This window comes from Somniosus microcephalus, chromosome 18 (genome assembly GCF_052327205.1).
Source record: "Somniosus microcephalus isolate GS21.2 chromosome 18, FLI_Smic_1.0, whole genome shotgun sequence".
NCBI classification, from domain to species: Eukaryota; Metazoa; Chordata; class Chondrichthyes; order Squaliformes; family Somniosidae; genus Somniosus; species Somniosus microcephalus.
Window position 1 is genome coordinate 13,423,795 of NC_141004.1, and position 14,887 is coordinate 13,438,681.

General features: G+C 43.5%; 1 protein-coding gene across 7 annotated transcripts in view; it reads left to right on the forward strand.

Annotated features, from left to right (window-relative positions):
- Window positions 1-1,408: 1,408 nt before the first annotated feature.
- Window positions 1,409-14,887, forward strand: part of LOC147105034 (lamina-associated polypeptide 2, isoforms beta/delta/epsilon/gamma-like) — a 58,116-nt gene continuing 44,637 nt past the window's right edge. The window contains exon 1 of one of the 7 annotated variants that reach the window (XM_086011061.1): window positions 1,409-1,619. In XM_086011061.1, coding sequence (XP_085867187.1) covers window positions 1,617-1,619 — 3 coding nt within the window. In that variant the 5' untranslated portion in view covers window positions 1,409-1,616. Of the gene's footprint in view, window positions 1,620-1,951; window positions 2,352-14,887 lie in introns of those variants that run through there. The other 6 variants (XM_086011059.1, XM_086011060.1, XM_086011058.1 and 3 more) reach the window with 6 other exon arrangements.

The window sequence follows — 14,887 nt, forward strand, 5'->3', positions numbered from 1 at the left end:
AGAGAGTGGTGAACCTGTGGAATTCTCTGCCACAGAGGGCAGTGGAGGCCAGTTCATTAAATATATTCAAGAAAGAGTTGGATATATTTCTTGGGCTAAAGGGATCAAGGGATATGGGGAGAAGGCAGGGACAGGGTACTGAATTTGGATGATCAGCCATGATCTCATTGAATGGTGGAGCAGGCTCGAAGGGCCAAATGGCCTACTCCTGCTCCTATCTTCTATGTTTGTATGTTACAGTTCTGCTGCTGATGGCCCACAGCGCCTCATAGATGCAGTTTTGAGCTGCTACATGTTTTGAATCTATCCCATTTAGCACGGTGGTAGTGCCACACAACACGATGGAGGGTGTCCTCAGTTTGAAGACTGGACTTCGTCTCCACAAGGAATTGTGCAGTGGTCACTCCTACCAGTACTTTCATGGACAGATGCATTTGCAACAGGTAGATTGATGAGGACGAGGTCAAGTAGGTTTTTCCCTCGTGTTGGTTCTCGCCACCTGCCACAAGCCCAGTCTGGTAGCTATGGCCTTCAGGGCTCAGTTAGTAGTGGTGCTACCGAGCACTCTTGGTGATAGACATTGAAGTCCCCCACCCAGTACATTCTGTGCCCTTGCTGCCCTCGGTGCTTCTTCCAAGTGGTGTTCAACATGGAGTACTGATTCATCAACTGAGGGAGGGCGGTAGCTGGTAATCAGCAGGACGTTTCCTTGCCCATGCATGACGTGATGCCATAAGACTTGGTGTTTGGGGTCAATGTTGAGGACTCCCAAGGCCACTCCCTCCATTCTGTATACCACTGCCGCCACCTTTGGTGGGTCTGTCCTGCTGCTAGTACAGGACATACCCTGGGATGGTGATGGAGGAGTCTGGGACATTGGCTGAAAGATACGATTCTGTGATTTTGACTATGTCAGGCGGTTGCTTGACTAGTCTGTGGGACAGCTCTCCCAATCTTGGCACAGGTCCCCAGTTGTTAGTGAGGAGGGCTTTATAAAATAATAACCAATATGACAGGACTTTCATTATTCTTTTATGTGGATGTATTAAAAATCACAATTTAATTTCACTAGAGTATCTTATTTTTAAATATACACTAGCTGAGATTCCATGATATTCTGCACAGTTAGACTGGGGGTTGCAACACATTTCTGATGTTTAACTGCCAAATTGGCTTTCCCATTAAGGCCATTGATCAGGTACATTCCCTTTCAGGCCAATGGGCAAGTTATGGTAAGTAGGTGCCACTTGATGGCCTTTTTCATGACTCCATCCGTTACTTTGCTAATATTAATTGGCAATGTAGTTCAAGTGGTAGAATGCATGCTTTGCATATGAGGCCCGAGGTGGACGTATAAGATCCCATGGCATTATTCGAAGAGCAGTTCTCTTCAGTCTCCTGGCTAATATTTATTCCTCAACTAACATCAGTAAAATTATCTGGTCATTATCGCATTGCTGTTTGTGGGACCTTGCTGTGTGCAAATTGGCTACCACATTTCCTACAGTACAACAGTGACGACACTTCAGAAGTACTTCACAGTTTGGGACGTTCTAAGGTCGTGAAAGGTGCTCTATAAATCGAAGTTATTTCTTTATTGCGAGTAAGCTGATAAGATGGTAATTAATTGGGATATATCTGTTCAGATTTTTATGGATAGGACGTACCTGAGCAATTTTCCACATTGTTGGGTAGAGGCTTGGTGTACGGCTAGTTTCTGATGTTTTAGTACTACAGCCAGGATGTTGTTAGGGTTAATAGATTTTGCTGTATCCAATGCACTCAGTCCCTTCTTAATGGTCTGAACTCTAGCATCTATGTTGCTGGTGGCCTTGGGAGAGTGTGGTGTTCAGGCAAACCATTAATCAGTGTACAGCGCGTGTGGTTTCTAGACTCTTATCACAGAGTTTTATTACAGTATATATTTTCTTTGATTTGGCTGCGAAGGAGTTAATAAGTTTGTCCAATGGGTTTCCATTTTCAATCGCGCGTCCAATCCGCCTTGAACTTGTTTTCATGTGCAGTGTGTAATTCGTACTTGCGGGTGTGTAGTGGGATATTACATGCTGTTTCCTTGGTTAGTGTCTCACCCTAATTTTATAAATAAAAAGAGCGGTTTGACCCTCGTGCTGAATATGTCAGATATTGGGGAGAATCAGGATCCGTCTCATTTAACTAAAAGCAGACTGAAGAGTGAATTAATGGTTCACAACGTGCCTTTGCCGCAGAGGGAGCAAAAGAAAGAGGTTTATGTGCAGCTCTATTTAAAACACATTATTTCTAAGAATAAGTCAGAATTAAGGGCGGATTTTTCCAGCGACGAGGAGGATTCTTCCGAAGTTAAAAGCACCGTGAGTTTAGGGAACTCGATGTGTTTGTGTATGTTTTGTACGTGAGCGTGGTTGTCAGTATTAAAGCATTTAGGTGGGCTCCGAGTTACGAGATTTGAACCCTTTCCTGGGCCGGGCTCATTGTTAGCATTCCATAAATCTAGGCTGTATGTGTGTGCAGTTCCTTGTTCGAAGGAGATTTGTGAAAAGTTTGTGTCTCTGTGTTGGTTGCACTTATATTTGCTGCTCTTTTTTGTACTATAAACTGGATGTTTGCGTTATTGTGTATCTTAAAATATATATAATTTCGTGAATTCTTTTAAGAGTATGCCGTTATTGAATTTTGTTCGTTTTTATTCAAGCCCCTGCGTTTTCAAATGGCTGAGTTTCATGCATAATATAATCCATAAATTGAAACGTCGAACTTAAATATATTAGGTTTTTATTGGTTGGGGGTGGTAGTATGTAGGATAATGCATAGTCTGCAGTGAATTTTATTTTAAGACACTGACCGACCTAGAGATGATGTCCCAATCTGACAGCAAAGCTTATTAATGACATTAAAGCTACAAAATGGCCGTTACTCCTCGGAGCCGATTCTCGAGTGTGGGGAACTGCAATACAGAAACTTTCTTTTTGACTTGCTGGCAGGACTACACCCAGCAGTTTCCTGCGTTGAATCGTGTGATTTTTTTTTTTTTACGTTTTAAACAGCTAGTGCTAATAACAATCTTGTGGTTGGGGGGAAGAGGACGTTGAGAAATTGCTAAATTGACCTAATTTGTTGAAGCTGAAATATTTTTGGGGTTTAATGACTGTATCCAGTGATAATTGCACAGACGGTTTCCCCATTTCTATTATCAACAGCTGAACCACCTTTCTTTCTCTTCCCCCCCCCCCCCCCAGCGATAAACTTTTAATACAAAAGCAAAATACTGCGGATGCTGGAAATCTGAAATAAAAACAGAAAATGCTGGAAATACTCAGCAGGTCAGGCAGCATCTGTGGAGAGAGAAACAGAGTTAGGTCGATGACCTTTCGTCAGAACTTTTAATGTTAACTATGCTATCCTTTGCCACAGGAAAGTTTACAAACTGCAACTCATAGGCCACCTGTGGCCCCCCAAGCTATGGCAACCCAGCCCTCAAAACCCAGGCAACTCCATCCTAATTGTGGTTTTATTTCTCATTTGTTGGTTTGTCCTATCTGAATTTTGCAGACCTGGAGTTTTGGAAAAGGCTGTTTTTAGCATTGTTGCTGGAATTGGTGGATAAATAATAAATTGGAATGGCATCAGAAACTTGAAATATATCCAAAGTAATCAGAATGTGGACTTAAATTTTATATATGGTTCCTGAGGCTCCATGATTTGCACCTCAGATGCCCACCATGCACAAAACTTGGAGACTTCTGACCAAGACCACATTAGTGGCTAGTTACAGAGTGGCAGTGGCACAGGCATGTTCTCTGTCTCCCTTCTTAGTTCAGAACTAGCACTTGGGAGGATGGAGTGGAGGGAGACAAAATACAAGTGAACTCTTCCCACCCCCCACTCAATCAAATTTGGGACCATTTTTTATACAAATACTTTAAATTTAAAGATTCAGTGGGTAAATGCATTTTAGGTAGACCTTTTGAAAATCTAATCAAAATTGGACAGGAGTAAGTGCAGGCAGAAGTTTTCAATGAGTGATGACGTTCCCCAGCTTAACATCAATTGGATTGAAGATATTGTTTTCGGCCAACGCCATTACTTCCACTTCCCCATCACTGATTTCATATCCCTCGTTGCACTTGCACTCGAGCTGAACCAGACTGTTTGCAATGTTATCATCCTGTTTGACTATAAGCTGAGCTTTAAATCCTACATCCTATTCATCACCAAGCCGCTTACTTCCACTTTTGCAACCTTGACCCTCTCTGGCGTCTCCCACGAAACTGTTCTACATGCCTTTAACACTTCCACTGTTGACAATTCCTAACGCCCTCTTTGTAGCCTTCACCTACTCCCTCTATAAACTACAGCTTGTTCAAAACTCTGCAGATTTTGTCTTGTCCTGCTTGCCTACACCCCCATCCTTACTGACCTTCATTGGATTCTTTCTCTCCCTCTCCTCCCTTTGGCTTGGTATCCTAATCAATATTTTTATTCTAGCTTAGTGTTCACTTCCTTACGCATGTGAGGAAATTTTTCACACAGAATAATCAACGCATGAAATAGACATCCAAAAAGAGTAGTGGAGGCACGAACGCTGGATTTAAAAAAAAGAAATAATTCAATGCTGAAATGGTTTTTTTAGGATCTTTCTGGATGGATGAATTGCGATAGGCTGAATGGCCTGGTTTATCTGTAACTACCTTATGAACTGGGTGTAGATAAGCAGTATGTGAATGGTTTTTACCCAGCATTGGCACATATGGATTAGAGAATTCGCTTATGCGTGTACAAACTTAAAAGGGGCATTCTCTATATTTCTCGCTCGATTTCTCTTTGTTTTCTTTTTCTCTCTCGCTTTTTCTCTCTCTCGCTTTTTCTCTCTCGCTTTTTCTCTCTCTCTCGCTTTCTCTCTCTCTCTCTCTCTCGCTTTTTCTCTCTCTCTCGCTTTTTCTCTCTCTCGCTTTTTCTCTCTCTCTCTCGCTTTTTCTCTCTCTCGCTTTTTCTCTCTCTCGCTTTTTCTCTCTCGCTTTTTCTCTCTCGCTTTTTCTCTCTCGCTTTTTCTCTCTCGCTTTTTCTCTCTCGCTTTTTCTCTCTCGCTTTTTCTCTCTCGCTTTTTCTCTCGCTTTTTCTCTCTCGCTTTTTCTCTCTCGCTTTTTCTCTCTCGCTTTTTCTCTCTCGCTTTTTCTCTCTCGCTTTTTCTCTCTCGCTTTTTCTCTCTTTTTCTCTCTCTCGCTTTTTCTCTCTCTCGCTTTTTCTCGCTTTTTCTCTCTCTCGCTTTTTCTCTCTCTCTCGCTTTTTCTCTCGCTTTTTCTCTCTCGCTTTTTCTCTCTCTCTCTCGCTTTCTCTCTCTCGCTTTCTCTCTCTCGCTTTCTCTCTCTCGCTTTTTCTCTCTCGCTTTTTCTCTCTCGCTTTTTCTCTCTCGCTTTTTCTCTCGCTTTTTCTCTCTCTCTCGCTTTTTCTCTCTCTCTCGCTTTTTCTCTCTCTCGCTTTCTCTCTCTCTCTCGCTTTTTCTCTCTTTTTCTCTCTCTCTCGCTTTTTCTCTCTCTCTCGCTTTTTCTCTCTCGCTTTTTCTCTCTCGCTTTTTCTCTCTCTCTCGCTTTTTCTCTCTCTCGCTTTTTCTCTCGCTTTTTCTCTCTCTCTCGCTTTTTCTCTCTCGCTTTTTCTCTCTCTCGCTTTTTCTCTCGCTTTTTCTCTCTCGCTTTTTCTCTCTCTCTCTCGCTTTCTCTCTCTCGCTTTCTCTCTCTCGCTTTCTCTCTCTCGCTTTTTCTCTCTCGCTTTTTCTCTCTCGCTTTTTCTCTCTCGCTTTTTCTCTCGCTTTTTCTCTCTCTCTCGCTTTTTCTCTCTCTCTCGCTTTTTCTCTCTCTCGCTTTCTCTCTCTCTCTCGCTTTTTCTCTCTTTTTCTCTCTCGCTTTTTCTCTCTCTCTCGCTTTTTCTCTCTCGCTTTTTCTCTCGCTTTTTCTCTCTCGCTTTTTCTCTCTCTCTCGCTTTTTCTCTCTCTCGCTTTTTCTCTCGCTTTTTCTCTCTCTCTCGCTTTTTCTCTCTCTCTCGCTTTTTCTCTCTCTCTCGCTTTTTCTCTCTCGCTTTTTCTCTTTTTCTCTCTCGCTTTTTCTCTCTCTCGCTTTTTCTCTCGCTTTTTCTCTCTCTCGCTTTTTCTCTCTTTTTCTCTCCTTTTTCTCTCTCGCTTTTTCTCTCTTTTTCTCTCTCGCTTTCTCTCGCTTTTTCTCTCTCTCGCTTTTTCTCTCTCGCTTTTTCTCTCTCTCTCTCGCTTTTTCTCTCTCTCGCTTTTTCTCTCTCTCGCTTTTTCTCTCTCTCGCTTTTTCTCTCGCTCGCTTTTTCTCTCGCTCGCTTTTTCTCTCGCTCGCTTTTTCTCTCTCTCGCTTTTTCTCTCTCTCGCTTTTTCTCTCTCTCTCTCGCTTTTTCTCTCTCTCGCTTTTTCTCTCTCGCTTTTTCTCTCTCTCGCTTTTTCTCTCTCGCTTTTTCTCTCTCGCTTTTTCTCTCTCGCTTTTTCTCTCTCTCGCTTTTTCTCTCTCTCGCTTTTTCTCTCTCTCGCTTTTTCTCTCTCTCGCTTTTTCTCTCTCGCTTTTTCTCTCTCGCTTTTTCTCTCTCGCTTTTTCTCTCTCTCTCGCTTTTTCTCTCTCGCTTTTTCTCTCTTTTTCTCTCGCTTTTTCTCTCTCTCGCTTTTTCTCTCGCTTTTTCTCTCTCTCTCGCTTTTTCTCTCTTTTTCTCTCTCGCTTTTTCTCTCTCGCTTTTTCTCTCTTTCTCTCTCTCGCTTTTTCTCTCTCTCGCTTTTTCTCTCTCGCTTTTTCTCTCTCTCTCTCGCTTTTTCTCTCTCTCGCTTTTTCTCTCTCTCGCTTTTTCTCTCTCTCTCGCTTTTTCTCTCTCTCGCTTTTTCTCTCTCTCTCTCGCTTTTTCTCTCTTTTTTCCCCCTTTCCCATGATACCTGCTGGAAGGAATCAGGATTGGGAATACTGGCTAAGATTGGCTAACTCAGCACAGACTGGGAATTCAACCTGTTATCCCTGGTCTGTACATGTTGTATTTGCCATCTGCGCTATCGGGAGATGTGTCTTATAGATATTATTAATCCAATGCTTAGATCTGCATTTGCAAAGGTCTGTAGAAGAGCGTTGCTTATTTTTGGCCTTTGTTGTCTTTAGTGGGGGCAGAAATGTAGCTTTATGGCAGAATTCAACAAGAAAGACTAACCGTGACAGTGAGTTTTTCTAGTCATACATAACTGGAAGGCATCTGGTTCAATCTCTGGCCTGTGTTGAATTAGTTGGTCTTATTTCAGGCAAAGACTATTTCTGATTACTAAATGGTGATTGCTGCTGGAAGTGCGCATGTGCGGTTGTGGAGTTAGTACAGGATCAGATTCAGCTGTGGTGCTTGCCACAGTTTAGTAACTGTCAGTACTTCAGTCAAATTCACACATGAATATTGACCACTTGAGGGAAGTACCAAAGGTTCCCAGGACCAGTAGAGCTGTAACCCAGCAAGCCTGGAGGAGGAGGAACAACAAAGAACAGGAACTTAAATTTATGGTAATTGAGTGTGGTTTTCATCGAATCATAGAATAGTGCAGTATAGAAGGAGGCCATTCGGCCCATCGAGTCTGCGCCGGCTCTTTCGAAGAGCAATCCAGTCAGTCCCACTCCCCCGCTCTGTCCCCATATCCTTGCCATTTTTTCTCCTTCAAGTATTTATCCAATTCCCTTTTGAAGGCTCCTATTGAATCTGTATCCACCACCCTATCAGGCAGTGCATTCCAAATCCTAACCACTCTGTACAGTAAAGTTTCTGAATATTTTGGATGGCAATACTCTTCAGTATTAGTGTGATTACGATGCTAATAGATCTCACTTGATTTTCTTCAATGTTGATTGTATGATGCAGTTTACTGTAGCCTCAATTGCACACTGTAGGGTAGATTACCGGCAGTCGGAAATAAATTTCATCATATGAATGACCAATGAATTTGCATACGTCGGGCGTCAGACGTCGACCACCTTGATGGCACCGAATTATTAGTTTTAAAACACTAATTTTGACTGCAGTGACCCCAGGCTGTGGGGTGGGAGGGTGGAGGAAGTGAGTTAGAGCTGCCAGTCATAATTGCTGTGCAGTAACCAGTGCTGGATATTGCATGGCTGAATTGGTTGAAGCTAGAAATACACTAGGCTGTATTGCCTCCATACTTACTTTCTAGGCCCATGCACGAAGATTGGCTCATTAGGAAAGGTACATGGGGCAGGGCCTGGAATTTCCACAGGGGTTCGTCCAATCTCCTGTTGTAACTATAGCAGAAGATCGGGGAACCCGTGTGGAACATCTACCCCATAGATTGGCAATGAATTTCCAGTGGCTTTTTTTGTCGTCCTATTAATCAATAGATTTCATTCTGGTCCTAGTGAACACCACAGAGCACCAAAGTGGTTATCTTCTGTACTGCGAACCTCTGTCGGCAAAAAGAGAACCAAAATAAAACTACACCATGAATGTCGTAATAAATAGGTGTCTTGCAACTAGCATAAGTTTGGCGTACTTGTACCTGACTTATCAAAATGATATTTCAGCCAAAAAAATTACAACTAAAAATGTATAGAATGTGCCAGTCAAGAAGTAGCTATCTTTTTTTTTAAAAGGTTAATCAATGAAATAGTTCAATATTTTTTTGAAATCATTTTGGGCATCATCTTGGTTTGTCAGTCACCTCAGGAGACCATCGTGAAAGTAAGGTTTCTAAAATAAGAAAAACATTAAAAGTAATTCATGACCAATTTAAACTTGCCTATACAGTTCACTTGTATGCATTTGAATTTCTTCAAGTGTTTCTGTACAGAGGCTTTTCCCTGTATTAGAAGCCTGGGATGTAATTTTGCTGGATCCCCAGGCTAAAGCCAAGCTGGAAGCTCCTGGAATGCACTAGTGTCACGCTGAGAGATTACAATTCACAAAATGCCTCTTGCTGTCCTCAGTCTGCTAGACAGAAAGGGCAGAGCTTACAAACTAAGAACTTGTATTTATATAGCGCCTTTCATGACCTCCAGGACGTCTCAAAGCAATTCACAGCCAATGTACTGTAGTTCTTTTCAAGTGTTGTCACTGTTGTAATGTAGGGAAACGGGACAACCAATTTGTGCACAGCAAGTTTGTAGTGTCCGTGTGTAGATAAAGACACTGAAGACAGGAGTTGGTTCATAGGTATTTACTAAGCAAGTCTGGGGGGGGTTCTAAAGGATATACACAATACACAGGCTTATATAGCCCAAGTGGCAATTATCGGCATTACGCACACCTGGGGCTCTTAAAGGCACATACACCACAATTCCTCCCCTTCTAGCTAACTAGTACATCATATTTTAAGTAATTATTAATTACATGTTATATGCAAAATAATATACATTGCTGTATTAATTAATTATAAGTTAGTCTCTCAGGAGGCTTCCTGACTCGGTCCGGATAACGCCTCGGGGGTGTAGTAGGTTCTTCTGGCAAGGCTGATTCGGCTTGAAGGCCAGTGTCGGGTTCATCGGGTTCCAGTATCACCGGATCGGAGGTAGATATGGGTATCTCTACTTCATCGTTAGATGTATAGCGTGGTGGTGTAGGTTGTCCCTTTTCGGATGACTTGATGATTTGGTCCGCATGGCGCCTTATTATGCTTTCTCCGATGTCCACGGTATACATCAGTGGTCCTAGTCGTGTGCAGATAGTTCCAGGCTGCCATTTCTCGGTATGGTAGTCCCGGGCCAAAACCGGTTGGCCTATCTGGAAGGCCCTAGTTGGCCTTTCATTCATGCCCTGAAACTGCCGGTTCTCCACGTCCCTTCGGATGTTGGGCTTGACCAAATCCAGCCGGCATCTTAGGTTTCTATTGTAGAACATCATGGCGGGAGTTTGGTTTGTAACCATATGTGTTGCATTCCTATATGCAAATAAGAAGTTATCCACCTTGTGCTGAAGTTTTATGTCTTCATTACCCATGGCCTTTATGGCCTTCTTAAAGGTCTGGACAAACCTTTCAGCCAATCCATTGGTGGTGGGATGGTATGGGGCGGACGTGTAGTGCTTTACCCCATTGTTCTTTAAGAACTTTCTGAATTCTTCGGACACAAATTGCGGTCCATTATCAGAACATATCTGTTCCGGCAGCCCATTCCTGGCAAATATGGTCCTTAATACTGTGATGGTTTTTTCCGTGGTGGTGGAGGACATCTTTATTACCTCCGGCCACTTGGAGTGTGCATCAACCGCGATTAAGAACATTGAGTCCATAAATGGACCAGCAAAGTCGATGTGCACCCTTTGCCAGGGAGATGAGGGCCACTCCCATGGATGTAGAGGGGCCTGTGGCGGAGCATTTTGGACCTTCTGACATCCTAGGCAGCTCTTGGTCATGTCTTCGATGTCTCCATCGATACCTGGCCACCATACAAACGCCCTAGCTAGGTCCTTCATTTTCACTCCACCCAGATGCCCCTCGCGAAGCTCCTTTAGCACTTTATCCTGGAGTTTGGGTGGAATCACCACTCTGGATCCACACATCAAGGTTCCTCGGCACACTGACAGCTGTTCTCTTCTTTGTGAGAATGCTGGCAACAGTGGTTCGCCATGTGCTGGCCATCCCTTCATTGTTAAATCGTAGACCCGTGAGAGAGTAGGGTCATTTCTGGTCTCCCTTTCAATGGCAGAATTTGTCACCGGTAGACATTCCACTATGGTAGAGTGGAATATCTCTACTGGGTCTACTGTAGGTGCCTCTTTTATCGTTGGCAACGGCAGGCGCGATAAACCGTCAGCATTCCCATGCTGTTTTGACCCTTTGTATTCAATGTTGTATTGGTGTGCCCCTAGAAAAAGGGACCACCTCTGTAGTCTTTGTGCTGTCATAATGGGGACACCTTTCTTAGGGTTGAATATGGAGATGAGGGGTTGATGGTCAGTCAGCAAGGTAAATTTTTGTCCGTGTAGGTAATGGTTGAATTTCTTCACTCCCCATACCAGGCTGAGTGCTTCCCTGTCTATCTGGGAATAGTTACGCTCAGCTGAGTTCAATGAGCGTGACGCAAAAGCTATCGGCCGTTCCGAGCCATCAGGGAATCTATGGGACAATACCGCTCCTATGCCGTAAGGGGATGCATCGCACGCCAGTCTGATTGGTAGTGATGGGTTGTAATGAGCCAAAACTTTCTCGGATGTGATTAAGTCTTTACATTTATGGAAGGCACGTTTACAGTCTTCGTTCCATTTCCAAATCACTCCTGTGTGTAGAAGATCATTAAGAGGGTGTAGAATAGTTGATAAGTTTGGTAAAAATTTATGATAGTAATTTATTAATCCCAGGAATGACCTCAATTGTGAAACATTTTCAGGTGCTGGGGCTTTTATAACTGCTTCAATTTTTTCAGGTGACTTATGCAACCCTTCCTTATTAATTATGTGGCCACAATATGATATCTGATTTTGGAAAAATTCGCACTTGGGGCGATTTGCTCGTAGGCCCCGTTCTTTCAGCCTAGTGAGCACCTGCTCCAAATTGGCAAGGTGCTCGTTGTCGTTTTCTCCTGTTATAAGGATGTCGTCTAGGTAGCATTGAGTCCCCGGAATCCCTTGCAGGACTTGCTCCATAGCTCTTTGCCAGATAGCTGGAGCTGATGCTACTCCAAAAACCAGTCGATTGTACTGGTACAGGCCTTTGTGTGTGTTTATTGTGAGATACTTTTTAGAGGTCTCCTCAACCTCCATCTGTAGATATGCCTGTGCCAAGTCAATTTTTGTGAAACGTTTTCCTCCGGATAGTGAGGCGAAAATATCTTCTATCCTCGGAAGAGGATACTGTACCGTGTGAAGGACCGGGTTTACAGTCACCTTAAAGTCCCCACAGATGCGAATTTTTCTCTGTTCCTCAGAGTTATTTTTCAATGCTTTTTTCATGACTGGAACGATGGGTGTTGCCCATTCGCTCCAATCTATTTTGGATAATACGCCTGCCTTTTCCAAATTCTCCAGCTCTGCCTCGACTGCCGGACGTATTGCGTATGGCACCGGTCTTGCCTTAAAAAATTTTGGAATTGCTGCATCTTCCACTTTTATTGAGGCGGTGATGCCTTTCAAGGTTCCTAGTTTCTCTTGAAACACTTCTTTGGCGTTGGCCAAGATGTCTTTTAATCGTTCAGGTATGATGTCATCATTGTTTTTTTCCTTACTGGTCACCGTCAGTGCCTGAATGGAGTGCCAGTCTAAACGTATCTTCCTTATCCATTCACGTCCCAACAACAGTGGACCACCATCTTGTAGAATGTATAAATACAACTTTTGTATTTCTTTGCCGTTGTATACCACAGGCACCTTTATTTTTCCTTTGGGGTATACTTTCTGCCCCGTACATGTTTTTAAGATAATGGATGTGTCTTTTAGAGGTATATGCGAAAATAGCCTCTCGTAATCTCGTCGATTTATTACGGTTAGAGCTGATCCTGTATCTAGCTCCATTTTAACTGGGGACCCTGCTATTATGAGGGTAACCCAAATGGTCTGGTAATCTTCATTGGCAATTACATTATGTAATTTGAGAGAGCTTAGTCTCTTGTTCCCGGAGTCGCTATCGCTCTTCTGGTCTTTGGAGCTACTGTCCGTCATCATTTGTACCTTTCTGTGCTTTTCCTTATTGATTCTTTTCCCGTTAGTGGATTTTTTATTTTCAGATCGGCATACACGTGGAATGTGTCCCATCTTTCCGCATCGCCTGCATGCTTTTTCTTTGAACCAGCAATCCCTCTGGTCATGGTTGGATCTGCCGCAGCGATAACATCTCTCGAAACCCCGTGTCATTTCATGGGTGCCGAAGTCCTGTGGCCTTTGCTGTATCTTTGCCGCTCCTATTGCACTGAAAGCCTTGTCCAGTGTTAAATCTTTTCCAGAAGATACCTTTTTTTGTGTTTCTACACTTAGGGGATCGCAGATGAATTTGTCTTGCAGAGAATCTGCCAGTCCTGCCTCGAATTGGCAGTGTAGGGTATCAACAATCTCCTCAAAATTCTTGTCCATCGGTTCGGCTGGAGTGATTAAGTTGCGTAACAGCTTGTATGTTTCTGCGCCCATTAGATCCAGAAGCACTGAAGCTTTTTTTTCATCTTCTATTCCATTTGTGGTGCAAAACACCTCCACTCTTTCTACATATGTGGTCCAATCCTCTATCTTGTTATCAAAAACATCAATATTGCCAAAGTTAGGCTCTGTTTCGTTATCAAAAGCATCAATATTGCCAGACTTAGGCATTTCAAAAAAGATATGGCGCTTCTCGCGCGCTTTTTTTTCTCTCTGTAGCAACGATATGGCGCTTCCTGCGCTTTCCCGCCGCTGTTACCGATAACAACGCTGTTTTACTGTGGTTTCCGTTTATTCACTGTTGGAGACTCGTTCCCGACGGAGGTCTAAACGCTGACCTGTCTCCCGAGTGCACCCTCCCAGTCCGTTATTGCTTGCCTCCGATTTTGCTGCCTGTCTCAGCTGTAGAGCCTGCCACTGGAGCCCCAGCCTGACGCCCAGGAAGGATTAGCGCAGTACCTGCCACCAGCTTGGCCAGCTGGTGAAACCACAGTTTCTCTTACTTCCTTGAGTCTTCTGGACGCTGGAGGAATCGATGTCCTTGAGGTGCTGCCGAATTGCAGGCAAGTCCGTTTCCACTTCGTCGCCACTGTAGTGTCCGTGTGTAGATAAAGACACTGAAGACAGGAGTTGGTTCATAGGTATTTACTAAGCAAGTCTGGGGGGGTTCTAAAGGATATACACAATACACAGGCTTATATAGCCCAAGTGGCAATTATCGGCATTACGCACACCTGGGGCTCTTAAAGGCACATACACCACAAAGTTCCAAACAGCAATGAGTGAAATGACCCGATAATCTGTTTTTGATGGTGTTGGCTGGGAGAACAGCCCTTGTTTGAATAGTGCTATTTGATCTTTTGCATTTACCGGAGAGACAGAAGGAGCCTCGCCTTAACATCTCATCTGAAACTGGAAGTTGTAGCTCATTCTTTGACTGGTTAGTCTTTCTCTCAATTCTTTTATATTTTATAAAGGGTACATCCAGATTATATGATTTGCACAAACAATTTTTTTTCTCGTACAGCTTTTTGATTGGAAATCAGATCGGGGGAGAGGGAACCTCGGAACACCTATTATTTATTATGTTCTCGACACTATTAACCCAGCAACTTCCTGCTTCTCTCCCAGTCCGGTGCTTTTTAAAAAAAATTATTGCGCACACATCTGTTCCCCAGCCCTGGTCTTCCCTTGTGCTGTATTCCCTCATGGTCTGTGCTCTTTATCCTCACCCCCTCTGCCGTGTTCTGTTCGCTTGCTTGTTTGCTTCCTCCCTCCTACTGCCCCCACCCACTGCACATTCCTCTCCAGCCCTTCGCTGTGTAGTCCCAACTTGGAATAAGACCATGCCAAACATCACAACTGCCACAAATCTCAGGCCCATGAGCAAAGTTTAGAATGCATCCATCACACCAGGCGTCACACATTTTCACACATGCAAGTATCTAGTGCTGCTTTGGCTTTTTTTAAAAAGCAGCAATCATTCTCTGTGGTTTCTTCAGAGCTTTGGGAGGAGCCTGAAATTTACATGCAACTGCCAATCTATAGATAAACCGTCACTCTATTTGAACTCAAGTGCACCTAACAGGAATTAGATCTTGATGACATAAAGGGACAGATGTTACTCACAACTACACCTTTTGTATGTTAAATGGTATGCTGCTGCCTAATGGAAAAAAGGTGTATCCTGTGACATACCAAGAAATCTGCTAGCGTATATAATACTAGCTGGGGAGCCCCGCGTTGCGAGGGCAATTTTGGGGCGCTTGGTCTCCCTGCCCCTGTGTGT